General features: G+C 45.4%; 1 protein-coding gene across 1 annotated transcript in view; it reads right to left on the minus strand.

Annotated features, from left to right (window-relative positions):
• GRAMD1B (GRAM domain containing 1B) overlaps positions 1–14,470 on the minus strand; it is a 295,766-nt gene extending 281,296 nt beyond the window's left edge. Inside the window, exon 1 of the mRNA XM_042782193.1 lies at positions 14,097–14,470. Coding sequence (XP_042638127.1) covers positions 14,097–14,470 — 374 coding nt within the window. The remainder of the gene's footprint in view (positions 1–14,096) is intronic.
• Positions 14,471–20,111: the final 5,641 nt, after the last annotated feature.

Consider the following 20,111-nt stretch of genomic DNA (forward strand, 5'->3'; position numbering starts at 1 on the left):
TTTTCCAACTTTTGCATTCCTGTCCCCAGTGATAATTAACACATCCTGATTGCATGTTCAGTCAATTTCAGACTGCAGAAGTTGATAAAATTCTTCAATTTCCTCATCTTTGGCTTTGGTGGTTGGTGCATAAATTTGAATAACAGTTGTATTAACGGGTCTTCCTTGTAGGTGTATGGATAGTATCCTATCACTGACAACATTGTACTTCAGGACAGATCTTGAAACATGCTTTGTGATGATGAATACTACGCCACTCCTTTTCAAACTGTCTTTCCCAGCATAGTAGATCACATGGTTGTCTGATTTAAAATGGCCAAAATCAGTCAATTTCAGCTCACTAATGCCAAGGATATCAATCTTTATGTGTTCCATTTCATTTTTGACAACTTCCAATTTTCCCAGAGTCATACTTTGTACATTCCATGTTCTGATGATTAATGGATGTCTGCAGCTGTTTCTCTTCAATTTGAGTAGTGCCACATCAGCAAATGGAGGTCTCAAAAGCTTTACCTAATCCATAGGAGTAAGGCTGGGTTTACTCTGATGATGCAGCTCTTTTCCAGTCATATTTTCAGAGCCTTCTAACCTAACCGGACTATACATAAAGTTGTGTGGTGATGTATCAAACAGTGTTTCTTTGCTATTCATAAGGTTTTCCCTGGCCAATTATTCAAGAAGTGGACGGCCTCTTCCTTCTTCCTAGTCTGTCTCAGACCATAAGCTGGGCTGATACCTGTGCACCATGTGCATCCCGCTGGGTTAGAAACACCAGTGGCTCAGCCTCAAACCTCACATCAACACGTCACCAAGGTAGGACAAACCAACAGACAGGTTTGTCTTCCTGTTGGAAACCTCTCGTACCACACTTACCTGGATCCCTGTGGCTGACTCCTCCTCTGTCCAGATTCCTAGGGCTTTTAGTCCCCTTTCTCCCACTCTTCTGCCCTGCTGCTTTGGGTGTGCCTGAGTTCCTCTCCCCACTTGGATCCCTGTGGCTGACTGCTCCTCTGTCCGAGTTCCTGGCTTTTTTATCCCCTTTCTCCCACTCTCCCGCCCTGCTGCTTTGGGTGTGCCTGAGTTCCTCTCCTCACCTGGATCCTTGCAGCTGACTGCTCCTCTGTCTGGGTTCCTGGCTTTTAATCCCCTTTTTCCTGCTCTCCTGCCCTGCTGCTTTGGGCATGGCTGAGTTCCTCTCCTCACCTGGAACCCTGCAGCTGACTGCTCCTCTGTCTGAGTTCCTGGCTTTTAATCCCCTTTTTCCTGCTTTCCCGCACTGCTGCTTTGGGCGTGCCTGAGTTCCTCTCCTCACCTGGATCCTTGCAGCTGACTGCTCTTCTCTCTGGGTTCCTGGCTTTTAATCCCCTTTTTCCTGCTCTCCCACCCTGCTGCTTTGGGCATGGCTGAGTTCCTCTCCTCACCTGGATCCCTGCGGCTGACTTCTCTTCTGTCCAGGTTCCTGGCTTTTTTATCCCCTTTCTCCCGCTCTCCCACCCTGCTGCTTTGGGCGTGCCTGATTTTCTTCTCCTCACCTGGATCCCTGCAGCTGACTGCTCCTCTGTCAGGGTTCCAGACTTTTTTATGGAGCAGTTAATGGGCATAACATAGTCCATAAAGACAGTGTTCTACATCCTACTTTGGTGAGTAGTAACTGGGGTCTTAAAAGCTTGTGAGCAGCCATCTAAGATACAACTATTGGTCTCTTCCTGACTGTAGTAAAGAAGAGTGAAGAAAATCAAAGATTCAAGGAAACATTTAGTCCAAATGACTAATGGACCACACGAACCACAATGTCCACTAGCCTGAAACCAGAAGAACTAAATGGTACTTGGCTACCACTGCCAATGACTTTGATCGGGATCACAACAGAAGGTCCTGGTCAGAGTGGAAGAAAAATAAAGAACAAAATTCAAAATCATAAAAAGGACCAGACTTACTGGTCTAATAAAGACTAGTGGACCCTTCAAGTAGTCTTAGACACCTTATACCTTCAGACACCTTTCAAACCTGGAATGGAATCCACTACCGGAGATCACATTTCAGCCAAACTACAGACAGGCCTATAAAGTGAATGACAACACTGGTGAGGAACATGTTCCACAGAACAATCAGCCACATGAGACCAAAAGGGCAGCATCTGCCCAAAAACAAAGTTAAAAAGACAGGAAGGGCAGGGAAGATGGGTGAATGGAAATGGAGAATGCAGGGAGGATGTGGGAAGAGTGCTATTACATGGAGGGGATATTAAAAAAAAAAAAAAAATTAAGAGAGAGTATCACCCTAAGACACCCTTTTAAGCTAGAATTAAAGCCACTCCAGAAGGTCACTTTGCAGCCAAATAATAGATTTGCCTACAAAATAAACAATAGCACCCATGAGGAATGTATCCTTAGAACAATCAACTATATGAAACCAAACACATCTACACAAAAGTAAAAATAAGAAGGCAAGGAGGGGCTGAGCAACTGGAGGGATGGAAACGGAGAAGACAGGGTGGAAATAGAGAAGGTGCTGACACAGTGGGGGTTAGCTACCAATGTCACAGAACAATTTGTCCATTTGTATATAAATTGTTGAATGGAATACCGTGTAAACTTTCACCTAACACACACTATAAAATGTTCAAAAAAAAAAAAAAAAACATGAAAGCCCAGAGAGATTAAGTAACCCGCCCAGAGCCACACAGCAAGAAAATCGCAGAACCACAGTAGGTTCACGCAGACTCTTGGACTGGTGCGGGGCAGTCCACCCTGGGAAAGCCATCTCTCTGCCCAAAGAAAGACAAGGGCTTCTTGGAGCACCTTCCCGGTGCATCATGGGCTCTCTGACTGAGATATGGTTCCTTCCTGGGCAAAGACGGGCTCCTTGGAACATATGGAAGGCTGAACGCTTAGGATGCAGGAGACCTGAATTCTAGATCCATCGCTTCTACTGATCAGCCTAGTGACTTAGATTTTTCAGTTTTCTCATAGATGAAATGACCTCATGAATGCCATCTACCATGAAGAATGGATTCTCTGAGTTAGATACAGGGCTTCAAACTGGTTCATTCAGTTCAATTCCCTGCTAATACTTTGCATTTCCACCCCATATACATTGAATTATAGGAGCTCTGGTGGTGTAGTGACTAAGGCATTTGACTGCTGCTGGCAGTTCAAACCCACCAGCCACTCCCCAGAAGGAAGACTGGGTAATCTACTTCCACGGAGATATCACCTCAGAAACCAAAGGAGGGGTCACTATGAGTCGGAACGAACTCGATGGAGTGACTTTGTTTTGGTTTTGGTTATACACTGAATCAGAATTTACATTTTAACAAGATTTATGGATCTTGATTCTGATTCAACATATCTGGAAAGAAATGCAAATTTTCATCAAGTGTGTCAAATCGGAATGACCTGGTTCAAAGCCCTGGATAGTGGCACAACCAGGAGTATAGATGATGACACATGGCCACTGAGTGAGGGTGAATTAAGGTGATGCAGTGTAAACTGTAGGCCCAAGGACCCTCCTACACTTTCCCTCCCAGCACTTCCTTTCCTGAGACCTATGGACTTATTTATTTTTGCTTTAGTGTGAATCCTACATTCTACAGAAAGATCTTTTATGTGTTTTCTTCCATACGAGCTTATGAGCTCAAGAGAAGGGTCATTTGTACCCATCTTTGTATCCCAAGCACACAGCACAGTTCTGCTTCTTTATAGCTAGTAACCAGAACCAGATGCCATTGAGATTACTCTAACTTATAGTGACCCAATGTGTCTCAGAGTAGAACTGTGCTCTATAGGGTTTTCAATGGCTGGTTTTCCAAAAGCAGACAGCCAGGCCTTGCTCATGAGGTGCCTCTGGATAGATTTTGAGCCCTTCAGTTAGCAGCTGAGCACATTAGTCATTTGCACTACCCAGGGTGCTATTGTTTATAGGACTCATGCCTTCTCACTGTTTTGTTACTAGTTGCCATCAACTTGATTCTGACTCATGGCAACCCCACGTGTGCAGAGTACAACTGCTCCATAATGTTTTCAAGGCTGTGACCATTCAGCAACAGATCACCAGACCTGTCTTCCAAAGTCCCTCTGGGTGGGTTCAAAACACCAATGGTTAAGCACTCAACTACTAACCAAAAGCTTGGTGATTCAAATCCACCCACAGGTGCCACAGAGGAAAGACCTGGCAATCTGCTTCCGAAAGGCCACTGTCATTGGAAACCTTACGGAAAGTGAGCTGAACTGACTCAGCAGAAACTGCCTCTTCATGATTGCCCAATGCATGTTTGTTGAACTATTAGAATGACCTCGCCTGAATTATCTACATTTTTAGCCTTATCTCCCTGACTGTGAAACAAAAGGCATACCAACTGACAGAGATATTTTAGGAAGCAATCCAAGCATTCAGAAGGCACTTTAGAGAGAGAGGAATCTTTCGGTGTTCCTCAGAACTTTCTGAATGGATGAGTTGGTTTCTACTCTGCTCATCTCAAAGACTGGCTCTGTCTTCTAATGTATCTGGCTAACAATTTCACCAATTAAGTCTGCAAGGTTCAAAGACCCCACTGAAAAACCAGTGAGGTCCAACTAATTGCTAGTACAAAGTCAGAGCTCTCAGAATCTGGATGCAACAGTTTAAGATACAAATAATGAGTCTTTAAAGGAAGATTCTCAAAGGACAATGACCAGCTATTATTCCATCTTCTCTGTGGACAAAACAACAGAAGATGAGTTTGAACTATACCATGAGGGATTTCAGTTAGATCTTAGGTAGAACTTTCTCAATAGTATGTGTTAAAAACATACAGATGACCAAGAGATGGTGCAATCCTCTTTCTTGGGGCTGTTTTCTTTTTTAAAAGAGATTTTTCACATGCCAGAAGATATGGTTCATCACAGACAAAGGTAGACAGAACACCTATTATCACCCAAGCTAAGGGCAAACTGTTCCCTGGAGAAGCTCCACCCTGTTCAGACTAATCTTATTGCTGCCATTCCATCCAACCCTGAGAACCACAAAAAGGTCAGACAGAGCTTCAGAGTGTGATGACCTAGCCAGAAAACAAATGCTTGGCAGGTAGTTGACCTAGGGCCCTGGTACAGTTTGCTCTTGATGGCAGTGAAATCCTCTTTTCTGTCTCTACCAAAACCAAACCAAATCCACCGTCGAGTTGGATCTGACTCATAGCGACCACATAAAACCACAAGCACCTTACATTTGCATAGTTTCATTCAGTCATCTACTGTCAATTACAACAACCAAAGCTAGAAGAGCCACACCAAGTAATTCACTGTACCACAGGAGCCCACTTCTGGTCCTCCTCAATGCTGCTGCTGCCAGTACTGGAGCTACTGGTGGAGGCTGGAGGAACTAGCAGCAGTAGGAGCTAAAGAAAGTGAGCAGGGATTGGGGCGGGTGGGAGGTGGAGCATGCCCTGCCACAGATCCACCACTAGCCCATCAAAGACCAAGATCTCAAACCAAGAGCCACGGTCTCTGCCTCACCTGCCTGTATCCCACCTGTGGTCCAGTGCTACAAGAGTCTGGGTTTGGGGTCTTTAAAACCATTAGGAGGAAATAATAAACAAAAAGAAAGCTGTTTTCCTTTTTTAAAATGAAAAGGAAAAAAAAAAAAAAACAACCTTATGGGGCCACAATGTCAGACACTGTCCTAACAGACGTTAAACAATGCATACTTGTATATACGTATATATTTACCACAATAAAAAAAAAAATTAAAAGCCATGATTTTTCTCAGCCCTCTCTTCTTCTACTAGAAGAGTCTTACCTAAAGCACAGCCATATTTTCCTTGTGATGATCTTAGACTATATCATCTGAAATGAATATCCAGACAAACAGCCTGAAAACAGGAAAGACCATCTAAAGTCAGGATTCTCTTTAAGAGATGGCCAGTGGCCGCCCACAGTGGCATGGGCGGTGGCAGGCCACTCCCTGACATCTCTTCCACCAACTCAAAGCATCTCCATTCCACATCCCTTCTCTACTTGTAAGCCCAAATTTTATTTTCTGCTATGAATCCCTGATAGAAGCTTCATCATCTCCTCTGAGAGAAGGAAACTTCCCCCTGGCTCAAGTCACTGGGAAAAGCTTCATGGACCCCCAGGACATTTAAGAGCTGTGTCTTCCTTCATTTCAGGTACAGTTGCCCCTTGGTAAGTCACCACACTGATCCAGCCTCCAGAGAAAGGAATCCCAAAAGGGAAAAGGCCCCAGGAAAAGCCCTCAGACTTCACAAAGCTCTTATACACACAGCAACCCACCAACCATCTCCTAGCTCTGTGGGCCAGCCTATCTCTGTATTAAAACACTTGCTCCAGGGCTCAAGAGCTTGTCCACTGGGGTCAGGAAAAAAATTCCCCATTGGCAGTTTAGCCACACAGAGCCTTAATAAAAATATCTGAGTTATCCTGAAGCAATTATCAGTGACCAGTCTAGCAAGTGGTGGATATATAGTATCTGGGATAAAAGAACTAGACAGGGCAGAATTATCACCTGTTAATCTGCCTCCTGTCCATCCCAGTCTCTCTTGCCTGACACATAACTGATGCCCCCTGAGTGCATAACCACCATGGAAACTCTCAGCATACCCACTGCCACAGAGGAACCTGGCCAGTGTGAACCAGCCTACAGGACTCCACCTCACCACCTTCTCTAGTTCTTTCTACAAATTGTTTTAATCTAGAAACCACATTGACAGCTAAAGGCCAGCCACTTCTCTCAGAGCAATCCTACGGAGACCAGTCAGCATCTCCTCCCACAGGGTTGTGCTTGCCCACAACCCTAACACAGTTCTCCTCAGAGGCCTTCCTGTCCTCCTTACCTCAGTGCTTCCTTCAGAACCACCCCCTCCACATCTATAAGTTCTCAAACAAGAAAGGGCCTTTCATTTTCAGGCCCTGGGGAGATGATGTAGTTATGAAGAGCTCAGGCTTTGGATTCAGAAGAACATGGCTCAAATCTCAGCCTTCCTTCTTGCTAGCTGTTTGACCTGGACCAGGCTAATCTTAACTACAGGTTCCCCTTGAGGTACAGGTTCCCCTTGAGGTAAAGTCTATTTCAGGTTTCTTGAGAGGATTAAACATGATAATGTATTTAAGGAGTTTAGCAAAAAACTTGGCACATAGTAAGCCACAGTCCCTACCCTCAAGTAACTATAGGTCTAATAGATGTTTCTGTTAATGAACGCTATGCACAACACTAATAATTTACTTAATCAATTATGGGTCTCCTTTCCATTTGTGTGTTGCTTTGTGTTAAAGAAGGAAGTGAATTTTCCTCTTCCCACACTCCCTGCGGTTCCCATACATGGCAGAGTGCACTCAGGGCAGGGAGCTATGCAAATAGTGACCCTGGTGGGGAGAGCATATGGATGCGCACAACCACCCTGCTTCCCTGGAAACTGAGCTGCAGCTGGAAGCAAGTCTCTCTCCAAAGGGCAGAGGAAGAGGATGAAGAATCTAGATAAATGTATCAATGATACATTCCCTGCAAACGCACGCATAACCACCTCAGAATCAGAGAGAGGTGCTACCAGAAGTCAGATGGGTAATCAAAGAGAAATCTTAAAGCTCCACGTTGAAATACACTCTTGTTACTAGCCTGCTGGATAGTGAGTCATCATGACGGGAGGTCCATTATACAGAATAGGGAAGTAAACAATCAAGGGGAAAGGTGGTTCAAAAGGCAATGATAAGGAGGTCTCCTTGAGGAGAGAAGTAAAGAAGTGTTTCTGTGTCCCCTGGAAAGAGAGCCTGCAGTAAGCCATCTGCACCAACTCACTTGCCTCTTGTCAGCTTTCCTGTCTCTCTCCAGGGAATGATGGCCATTTGATGCCATCCAAGAGGATGTGGCTCAGTCTGATTTCTGACTTCTCACCATAATCTAGTAAGTCTAAGTTGGAGTTTTGAATAATCACCACAACCAATTATGGCCAGAGGATTTAGGGAAACATACAGTACTAATCCTAAGAGTTTTCTCCATCAACCTCAGCCTATATTCACTAAGCTCAGAGGGCAAACAAGGCCAGCAAGAAATTGTGCCATCTTATGGTAAATGGTTGGGCAATCCTACTTCCGTAGTGATACTGCCTCGGAAACCCAAGGAGGGGTCGCTATGAGTCGGGGCCGACTCGACAGCACATAACAACAACAACATGGTAAATGGTAGCTAAAACAATTGCCTGGTAGAACACTAGAAGAACACAGGGTTTCTGACCTCCACTTACCATGCTTCCATCCAATTCATACAGAACAGTATGAATTATCTTCCACAAATACCTCTCTGAGCATGTCTCTCCCAGGTTCCAAAGCCTACGATGGCTCCCTATTGAGCTCAATTCTCTGTCTGTAAAGCACTCTGTAGGTAGAATCTCAATACAGCTTTGTTGACTGACTGACTAACAGAAATTCAAACACCTCAGCATAAATCACAACAACCAGTCTGTCGGCCCATCAGTTCACTGTTCTCATTTTTCCCACATTCCACATCAAAGCCCACTTGGTCATTCATCCATTCTCATCTTCAAGTCAATACACTCGGACTACTTTTACCAACTCAGCTCTGGATTCATCTCCTCCAGGACATTTTCCTTCACTCATGAATAAGGAGAATTCCATTCCAAACAGAAAAGAAAAAAGAATCATTCATCTCATTATTAATTTATTCATCAACACAAACTTATGGATCACCACAAGAGGCCAGGTACAGTACCAGGTACAAAGGTGAACAAGACAAGACTTAATTTGCAATATTTCGGTTCCATCTTCCTGCATCCTTGGCTCCCCAAACCCTCTCATGCTGACTTTATCATTCCCTTCTCTCTTTCACACAGTGCCTAAGGCATCTGACTGCTAACAAGAAGGTTGATGGTTCAAACCCATCAGCCACTCTGCAGAAGCAAGACTAGGCAATCTACTTCCGTAAAGATTTATCACTTCAGAAACCCAATGGGAGTAGCTATGAGTTAGAATCCACTCAATGGCAGTGGGTTTGGTTTTGGGTTTTCTCTCTTTCCTGTAGTTAAGGAAAAGAATGAGGTCTCCTGATCCTTTCTGTATTTTCAAATTTGTGCAGTGGCACTCTTGGCCCCTTGCCTTTTGAATCTTATGGTAAGCCTGAAAGCTGTTTTTCTCTGTTACAGAGAGGTGGATTTGGGAGTGGGGGACATGTAAAAGAAAGATGCCATGCAGGGCCTGGTATGCTAATCCCTCCCTAATCCATCCCGGAGGAGAGCCATTTTCCAGTCATCATTTCCAAATAGTGTAATGTGGGAGAAGTCCCAGGTGCTACTTCATGACACGTGAGTATGTAACTGCATACTCTTAAGTACACATCCACTTCATGTGAGACACTCAACAAAATAATGACAATAATCCTTCACTCTTGCACAGCAACAGAAGTTAAGGAAACATTTTCACATGTATGCTCTTCAGACTTCACATTAACCACAGAAGAGGAAGGTGAAACTGAAGAGAGTAAAGTGGTGTCCAAAGTTCCATAACTAATACATGACAAAACTTAAATTTAAACCTTAGTCTCCTGACTTTAAACTCCAAAGTTCTTGGCTCTAAATGCCAATTTCTTTTGTGGGCAATCTTGCTGAGCATCTACAAAAATCTATTCACCTGATTGCTTCTTTTCTTTTTAAGAAGGCTTCTTTCCATTTCTAAGGCCTAAGAACAGTGGGCTTTGTTTTAGCCACCATCCAGACAGATTACCACAGGGGGCAGTATAACATAGTGGTAAGAGCACAGATTTAAGTCAGACATATATTTTTTCTACATAAACACATATATTCTTCTAATCCAAAGACCTACCATTTAGAACAACTGCCTTAAACTACACCTAAAACTAAAAAACCATATCCATTGCCACTGAGTCAATTCCTACTCATACTGACCTTGTGTTGTTGTTAGGTGTTGCCGAGTCAGCTCTGACTCAGAGACCCTATGTCCAACAGAACGAAACAATGCCAGGTCCTGTGCCATCCTCATAATCATTGTTATGCTTGAGCCCATCGTTGCAGCCACTATGTCAATTCATCTCATTGAGGGTCTTCCCCTTTTTCGCTGACCTTGTACTTTACCAAGCATGATGATATCATTCTCTAGGGAGTGCTCCCTTCTGACAACATGACCAAAGTAGGTGAGACGAAGGAGTATTCCAAGAAGCATTCTGGCTACACTTCGTCCAGGACAGATTTGTTCATTCTTTTGGCAATCAATGGTATTTTCAGTATTTTTCACCAACACCACAATTCAAAGACATATCCAGTTTTCACTTGCATATGACGTGATCGAAAATACCATGGCTTGGTATAAACTGCACCTAGGAAGTAAAAATCCTTTCTGCTTTTTTAAAAAAGGAAGATTCTACCTCATTCTTAGACAACTCTCAAAACCAGGAACCGAAACCAAACCTAATGCCATCAAGTCAGTTCCAACTCATAGGGACCCCCATTGGGTTTCCAAGGCTGTAAATCATTAGGATTTACATTTTCCTCACCCAAAGCAGCTTATGTTGGCGTAGTGCTTAAGGCATGTGACTGTTAACCAGAACACTGGTGGTTCAAACCCACCAGCCATTCCTCAGAAGGAAGGTTGGGCGGGCAATCTACTTCCGTAGTGATACTGCCTCAGAAACACAAGGAGGGGTCACTATGAGTCAGTTCCGACTCTACAGCAGTAACCAGTGACCCAGAGCAGCCCATGGATTTGAACTGCCCACCTTTTGGTTAGCAGCCAAATGGCTTACCCACTACACCACTAGAACTCCCAAAACCAGGAAAGTGTCCCTTAAACCAAATCCATCCCTATCCCCACCCTGGCCAGTAATAGAAGACTCCATTCCCAGTATTTTGCCGTCAGTGCATGGGGTCACCATGAGTCTGAGGCTGACTCAACGACAACTAGCAAAAAGTAAAAAAAAAAAAAAAAAACAGCAGAATGTCAAGGTCAAAAGATTCTCTTATGGGGTCTCTGATATTTGAGGGGAAAGCTGGAAAGTCGTGATGAACTATTTTAGTTCAAGATTCACTCCCACCATGCTTGCCCTGTTTCCCTCTATGGAAAAGGCAGCAAGATGAACTACCAGAAGGAATTGTTATCCCCAATGTACATGAAAAAAAAAACAGAACAAAGGCCTAGATCTGGTCCTGTAGGGATAGTCAAGTCTAGTTATTGCTACCAGAAAAGAGAAATCTTTGAAGGCTTAGAATTCTCATTTTTTTCATTACACAGCTTGATTCCTCAGCACCTCCCTCAAAGACACATGCTCACCAATTATTTTACCTTTGTCCATATTGTTCCTCTTACCTGATCGCCCGCCCTTGACCTATCCTGATGTTTTGCACTACCTATGTGTATTTTTCATGGTTTGGGCCTCTTATTCCCAGAAGTCTTCCCCAACTTCCCCAGGGTTCTTACACAATCAGTACCACATGGCAGAGTATTTGCCTTCTAATGGAAATCAAGGAGCTCTAGTGGCATAGTGGGTAAAGCATTTGGCTGCTAATCAAAAGGTTGGCAGTTTGAACCCATCAGCCATGGAAAAAAAGATGAGGCAGTCTGCTTCTGTAAAGATTTACAGCCTTGGAAACTCTATGGGGCAGTTCTCCTCTGTCCTATAAGGTCACTATGAGTCAGAATCGACTCAATGGCAGTGGGTTTTTATGGTTCAAATTCCTCAACAGGAAACTTACATATCTTAATTTCTTATACATCTATCTTCCTGTTCTAGATGGAATTATGTTCCCAAAAAATATGTGTCAACTTGGCCAGGCCATGATTCTCAGTAGTTCAGCATTTATATAATGATGTAATCATCCCTCAAGATGATCTGACATGATCAGCCAATCAGCTATAAGAGGATTAGAGTGAGATGCAACACCCTTACTCAGGTAACATTCCTGATCCGATGTAAAGGGATTAGGGCAGGATGCAACATTCTTACTCAGGTCACAGCCATGATTCAGTGTACAGGAAGTTTCCCCTGGGTTGTAGCCTGTGTCACCTTTTATCTTGCACGAGATAAAAGGAGTGAGAAGCAAGCAGAGAAAGAAGGACCTACTACCACCAAGAAAAAAGAGCTGGGAGTGAAGTATGCCTTTTTGACCCAGGGTTCCTATACTGGGAACCACCTAAAACCAGGGGAAGACTGATGCCAAGACACATGGAGATCCCCAAGGAATGTCAGGCCCACAGATGTTGAAAGGAGACAAGGACCTTCCCATAGATCCAACAGAGCGAAAGCCTTCCCTTAGAGCTGGTACCCTGAATTCAAACTAGCCTCCTAAACTGAGAGAATAAATTTCTGTTTGTTGAAGCCATCCACTTTTGGAATTTCTGTTATAATAGCACTAGATAACTCAGATACTTGCCAACCTGCTTCTCAACTTCTACATCCCTTCACTCTATCCACCCCGCTACTGTCCTCAACAGCCATCACTCTTAGCCTGTACCAGACTGACCTAACAAGAACATTCAGTGTCAGATTACCCAGTAAGCAAGGTAAACATGGGCTTACTCATGCTTACCTACTAATCTTCACCACATCAAAGATTTTGCTTCTATGTATGGCTGGCATCTGTCTCTCTCTCAATCCCACAGCACCTTCTTACTGAATCAAAGTGTCTACAAATTTACAATCCATGACAGTGACAAAGAATCTAGCAAACAAGTAAGCACAAAAGAGCCCATGCTTATCTTGCTTAAGGGGCAATCCAATCCTGAGAACATTCAATGAAGACTTATATTGAAATGAATGAAAGTGAATGGAATGAGAAGAGTCCTGATCAATAGTTCAGTTGCCCCAGGCGAGAGCATAAACAACTAATGTTAAATGTCTGGGCCCTGAATTCTGAAAAAGAGCTCTGGTAAAGTAGTCTGTGAAGCATTTGGCTGCTAACCAGAAGGTGAGCAGTTCAAACCCACTAGCTGCTCCACAGGACAAAGATGAGGTAATCTACCTCCCTAAAGATTTACAGCCTTGGAAACTCAATGGGGGTCACTACTCTGAGTCAGAATCAATTTGATGGCAGTGGGTTTAGAGTCCAAAAGTAAGAGAGTAGAGCATATGATATCAATGAGCCAGTGAGGAACTCCTCACACCTCCTTCTCCAACTAGGTTTGGCTCAAACACAACTCTGAAGCACTACTCTGGCCAAGGCTGTGTGGAGCTGCCCTCTGGTTTTCTACACCAAACCTCTGTTCTGGGAAAATGAACTTCCCCTGCTATTCTGACACCACATTTACCCAAGCAAAAAAGAAGCTGGTACAAACCAATGGTGTGGACTGTCCTGAGTGTGACTCACTCAACATGAATACTCCACCAGCTCCATATACACAGAGGCCAGGAAAGGCAACCTGGCATGGCCAAATATAAAATAAGAAAAATTGAAATGGAGTCCAGAAATACAAGTTTAAGTGGAGGAGCCATAACCTCTCTCACCATCTGCTATCTCTTTCTGTAAAATGGGAATAATAATAGTGCCCATCTCAGAGAGTGTTTGAGAGAATTAAATATGGAAATACATGGTGAAGTATTCAGTAGAGTGTTGGTACATGGTAGGGGCTCAATAAATATTAACTGCTAGTATTTTTATTAGGGAGCTCAGGTAGCATGGTGCCTAAGGCACTTCACTGCTAATCATAAGACTGGCGGTTCAAACCCACCAGCCACTCCTCGGAAGAAAGATGGAGCAATCTACTTCAATAGTGATACTGCCTCGGAAACCCAAGGAGGGGTCGCTATGAGTCGGGTCCGACTGGATGGCACATAACAAGAAGAGTATTTTTATTATTCACTTTGCAGGGATGATCAAATGAGATGGGGTGCTGCGTGAAGCCCCATGTAAATGTGTTATATAATATGAAGTCACTGGCCCGTAGCAATGGGCTGGGGAAATGAGTGACAAGAGTGCAAGTTCATGTTCCGATAGCTCTTGTACAAGCACAACACCTAAAGCCAGCGCTGTGAAGGTTCCCACAGTCCTTCCGAAGTTTCCCGCCAGCATGCCCTGGGGCCATGGATGGCTCTGGGAAAGAGGAAGAGAGTAGGGGAAGAAGGCTGCGGGGGAAACAGGGACGTACCTGCTTTCACTGCACTCCTTCCGCTCCCTGACCCTCAGCCACTTGCGGAGTAGGAAGCGTTTTCTGCGCGGGGAAGCGCTGGGTGTGGAGCAGTTGGACCACGGGGTATCCTCGTCGCTGGAGGGCGTAATCTCGATTGACGGCAGCTGCAGGAATTCCTTGCCAGGGGCCAAGACGCTCGGCAAGTCCTGGGCCAGCTCGGTCTCCAGACTATGCTCCTGCACGTTCTTCATGCGGCGCATCTTGAAGCGCCGGCGCCGGAGCGTGGGGGTTGACGAGCTGGACCAGACCGGACTGCCTTCGGGCGCGGCCTGTGGCTCCGGCACCTGCAGGGCTGGCAGCTGCAGGCTCTCCATCATGTTGGCCGCCGGCATCGGTCTCCTTCGCTCCACGCTCCCTCTGCGCTCTCCGCAACCAGTCTCCGGTAGCTGCCCTTCTGCTCCCCCACCCCCGGACGGCTGTACACACGTCTTTCTCACGATAGGGAGCGTAAACTCAAGCTGCGCCGAGAACAAGTTCCTTGTCCTGGGGCGCCAAGAGGAAGCAGGGGTTGGGGGCGCGGCGCGAGGCGGCGGCTGTCGCCAGAAGTCCAACTTTGTGCTGGAGTCTCGACTATCAGCCTCGGCTCGCCCCGGCTGCCGAGAGGCGACCCGGGCTCGGCGGGAGCCGCCTGCTAGCCACCCGGCCGCCCTCCTGGGGCTCCTCTCGCGCGCCTGCTTGTTTTTCTTCAGCTGCTCTCCCTCTCGCTTGCGTCTTTGCCTTAGCGGGACTCGGCGGCCCGGCCCCAGGGGGTGGCTCTGCAAACTCTCAGCGGTTTGCGCTCGGCAGACCAAGTTGGGGAGCCGGCTTGGCGCTGCAGGGAAGTAGAGAGCAGGAGGCAGAGACAGAGGAGGAGGGAGAGAGAGGAAGCGAGACACTGGATAAAAACAAAAAAGGAGGTGGAGCGGGGCTGGGGGAGCTAGGAGGGCATGAGGGGAGGTCACTTCTGTCCCTAAAGGGCAGGCACAGGAGGCAGCAGCCGCTGCGAGTGTCTAACTGTACAGGAAATCCCATGGGGAGGGGCTGTACCTCGGATTGAGGGCTGCTCCAATCAGCCTAATGAAACAAGATCACAAACCAAACTTTCTCAAAGCCATGATTGGCCAGGCAGCTCCCATTAGTCCAACTCCCTACTTCTTCCTTTTCGGGGGAGGGGGAACCACTGAATTCAGTCTACACTCTGCCAAGCCACTCATGATACAGGGTTGAGGGAAAACTAAGGGACTGCTGGATCTCTTCTCCTAAGAAAGATGCTTTCATTGAATTTTGGGGGTTGCAAATGAGATAGGAGGCCTGGTTATAGTCAAAGGGAGAAAGCAAGGTTCCTAGAGGCTGCTTCCAAAATGACAAGCTGAGAATGAGAGGACAGTTCTCCTGTGGAATAAACTGAGGACACAAGACATGACATATGGAGGAAAGACAGACAATAGGATCTAAGAGACACAGGACAAACAGGAGTAGTAATGAAAAGGGATTGAACCCTGAACATTTCTAGTAACCCCGTCAATACCATAGCCACCCCCAAGCAAAGAGTGAAATTAGAGAAGGGTGAGCACCCACAAAGAATGCACCCAACAAAGCCCTCCAAAAAAAAAACAAAAACAAACTCACTGCCATGGAGTCGGATCTGACTGATAATCCTTGGTTTCCAAGGCAGTATTATCACAGAAGTAGATTGCCCAATCTTCCTTCCAAGGAGTGGCTGGTGGGTTTCAACCGCCAGCCTTCTGGTTAGCAGTCAAATGCCTTAGGCACTTGACTAGAGCTAGAGAGTCAAGTGTACCCCATTACGTTTCTGAGGGCTGGTTCAATTCTGCTTCAGCCTACAATGGGCAGGAATCGGGTCAAAACCTGGAAAGGTGGCATCAACTCCAATAGTATTCTCAGATGTGCTGAACCACTCACTCTCTAGATCCAGGTACTGCCCTATGAGATTAGCCATAGAACTGAGCCACCATTCTGAGTGCTCTCTTTTGGGACTGAGTGTCTAGAGCAGTGGCTGTGTCACCAGTCCTCCTCTCTCTTCACCCCAGGGCATTTGCCTCTCCAGCGAGTCCTGCATAAGCCAACCAAGTAGAGCAGGTACCTTTCAAATAGTCCAGGAGGAGCCCAAACCTTCAGTAAAAAAGAAAAAAGCAAAGGAATACACCACTAATACCACAATCTAATTCACATACTCTTCTTTGCCCTTCTCTATGAGTACAATTGTTGGGAGCCTATGCCCAGCTTTTGTGCCAAGATGAAGGTCATGCATGGCAACAGTTCACAGTGCCCTAAGACTGAGGAGAAGTCCCTAAAGACCATAAATTCACTGCAAGCTCATATACCCTGGGAGATAAGCAAGACATCAAGTGTGATACCCCTGAACTTGACACATGGGAAGGAACTCCAGGCATCCTGACATTACACAACTTTCACAAGGGAAGTCAGTCTTGCTCAAGGATGTAGATACTGTGCCAAAAAGCCAAGTCCATGCCCACACATAAATGACTCCCTGGAATACCACTCCATGGTGTTGCTGACTCTGCTTCAGATCCGGCCACTGGCACCCTCAAGGGTGGTTGGGTATCACTCTATTTTAACTCCAGGAAGCAGCATGGAAAGGAGAAACCCTTTCACATCAGGTGTCAGATCTGGCAAGGAGCAGAACATCCCTCTTGGCCCTGGGAATTCTGAGCTGTAACTCCACACTTAGAGATCCAGAGGTTGGCCAATGCTCCACAGACTTGTTCACTGTCTAGACTTCCTGCAAGTAATTTCCCAGTTCAAAAGGACTGCCTGCGGGGTGGGTTGTAGAAGTAGGAGACCCAGATCTTGGGTGTTTGAAAGGAGAAAAGAAGTTGGGAGACTAAAGTTCATGTAGAGGTTTAAAAAAAAAAAAAGGGTGTATGTGTGTGGGGAAGTCAGGAAGGAGGGAAGGCGAGATGGAGGGAAGGCGAGATGGAGGGAAGGCGAGATGGAAGGAAGGAAGAAAGAAAGAAGGAAAAAGGAAAGCCCATGTGTATAAGACAGGGACCCAAAGACTCTGCAAGTATTTTGGGGAAAGAGGCTTACTAAGGGAAGCAGCGCCTTTTCAGCTTATCGAGAACACTCTGTAGTTAAATGTATGCCCCTTAAAAGGAAGAAAAGCCACCAGCTCCTTCTTCCCACACACATTCCTCCAGCCACTTTTCCCACCCACGACAGATGCTAGATCTAAAATCCTAGGAGATTTAATTTGAGCCTTGGGTACAGCAGTAGTTGAGAATGATCATTTACATTTCACCTAGCCTGAGGGAAAACCTCCTCCAAACTAAATCTGAAATGGTCTGCCTTGGTTGGGAAACAGATCCCCTGAGCACCTCAAGTCCCTGACACTGATCTGGCTCAGTTCTACCTGCAGTGCCTTTCTTTCCATCAAGCCATCACCTTCTTATCCACCAAAAGTCTATTCAAAACTCAGCCCGTGTCTACCACATGGTTCTGTTTACTATGGCACTATCAAGTGAGATCATAAGGATGATAATGCCTTGAAAAGTGAAACACTCTTCAGCTGCCAGACATTACTTTTAGGACTATAAGCTCATTGAAGAAGAACCACGTTTCTCTTTCTTGAAGTCTCCACAGTATCCTGTGCTTTTTATTTAGATAGATAGATGATAGATAAATATATAAATAGATGATAGACAGACAGACAGGCAGACAGACAGGTGTCATTGACTCCAACTCATGGCAACCCCATGTACAAGAAAACAAAATGTTGCCTCACCCTGTGTCATCCTCAAAATTGCCAGCATGTTCTAGTTCATCATTTAGGCTACTATGCCAATTACTTCACCTTTAAATTTTTTGAAAGGGCCTCCATACATAATGGGAGCTCCAGTGGCATAGTGCCTAAGGCATTTGACTGCTAACCAGAAGGCTGGTGGTTCAAACCCACCAGCCATACCTCGGAAGGAAGATTGGGCAATCTACTTCCATAGCGATGTTGTTGTTATATGCCATGGAGTCAGTCCCAACTCATAGCGACCCCTCCTTGGGTTTCCAATGTGGTAACACTACGGAAGTAGATTGCCCAACCTTCCTTCTGAGGAGTGGCTGGTGGATTTGCTGCCTCCGAAACCTAAGGAGGGGTCACTATGAGTCAGATCCAACTCGATGGCAGTGAGTTTGGTTTTTGGTTTGACCCACCTGCAGCCATAAGACTTTTTGAGATTTAAATTAGAAAGCAAAGGTTTAATAATTATCTTTTTCTGGCAGGATAAACAAATTTACATTGCTGTAGAGCCGTGTTTGGCAAGCTCTGGAAGTTTGGTTCAGGCTTTGTATAGTTAATACTTAGTTTCATAGATAAGAAAAATCTTGACATCAAAATAAGGTGTTGGTTATTAATTTTCCTATTCAAAAACAAGGAGCTCTGGTGCCTAAGGCATTTGACTGCTAACCAAAAAGCTAGCCATTCGAATCCACCAGCCACTCCTTGGAATGAAGACTGAGCATACTACTTCTGTAGTGATACAGCCTCAGAAGCCCAAGGAGGGGTCTCCATGAGTCGGATCCGACGCGACGGCAGTGAGTTTGGTTTTTTGGTTTCCATACATAATAATTTAGGAGCTCTGGTAGCATAGTGGCTAAGGCACTTGACTGCTAACCAGAAGGCTGGCGGTTCAAACCCACCAGCCACTCCTCGGAAGGAAGGTTGGGCAATCCTACTTCCGTAGTGATACTGCCTCGGAAACCCAAGGAGGGGTCGCTGAGTCAGGGCTGACTCGACGGCACATAACAACAACAACAACATAATATTTTATCTTTCCAGTAATACTAAGTATGAATGAGGTAGAACAGACCTTATCACCCTCATTTTACAGCTGATGAAAGTGAGAGAAATTCAGCCATTCATCCAAGGTCACACAGGTCTTGTAGAGGCCACTGAAACCTCACCAAATGCCTCAGCTCTGGAAAACAGGTCCCTGGAGCACCAGAACTTTACTGGCCCTGACTTCAGTTGAGTACACCATGAAATTACATGTAACTATTCAATCCCATGAGTTATTTTACAGTTGGGAAATAGAAGCTCAGCGTTTTGAAAAACAATTTCCTAAAGCAGCTGGTGTCAGGGGGTCAGGATCAAAGAGTTTCCATGACCCCCTTCAGAATCTCAGCCAGTGCATTTTCTCTCTAAGTTCCACTGCCAGCTCCCCTCCATCTGTCTTTCATATCTGGCTCTCAGGGATTCCACTGTTCTCTGGAAAACTGACCTTACTTCTGTCCCCCACCCCAGACAGGTGGTAGCCTGAGCAACCGGCCTCCCCTTCCCCCACCCCAGAGCCAGGCCTCTGACTTTAAATGAAAGGAGCTCATATTACCAAGCAACTGTTGTTTATTCTCGGCTGTTCGGCTCCATTTTCCTACAGACACAAGACACCTAACACCTGTCTATTACTCCTGGGGACCCACAAATGACACAGTCCATTATTCAGCAGAAACTTCCTGGAGGAAACTCCAATGAAAAATAGTAGTTGTAAGGCTAGATTTCTCTGGTTGCACACCTAAGTGAAATAAGGTGGAATGCACCAGCACTCACTGGCCACATCTTCCCCACCCTCCCCAGGTGTGTGCCAAAGGATGTGACAACAGAGGCAACCCCAGAGAACACATACAGGAGTGACCACACTAACACTGCTGCTACAAGATTGAGTCACAGAGTGTCTCTCCCACACAGCATTGAAAATGGCCAAACACAGGAACTGACCTGTGTGCAAAGGGAACAAAGAAGGCAAGTGGGCATACATTAAATAGAACTTGTTGCTCACAGGGAAGCTGGAAATATTAGTAGAAATGTGAGAGCAGTATTATTAACTGTCTTCAAAGGCAAAAGGAAAGATAATCAGTTATTCTTCTCTAGCTTTCTTTCTTTTGCCAAGCAAGAGAAATGAGTTTGTACAGAGTGCAGGGGGAGGGGGTGGGGTCCAGGTTAGGTAATAAACATTTATCCAG

This window comes from Orycteropus afer, unplaced genomic scaffold (assembly GCF_000298275.1).
Source record: "Orycteropus afer afer isolate SDZICR_OR568_19922 unplaced genomic scaffold, OryAfe1.0 scaffold00258, whole genome shotgun sequence".
Taxonomy (NCBI): domain Eukaryota; kingdom Metazoa; phylum Chordata; class Mammalia; order Tubulidentata; family Orycteropodidae; genus Orycteropus; species Orycteropus afer.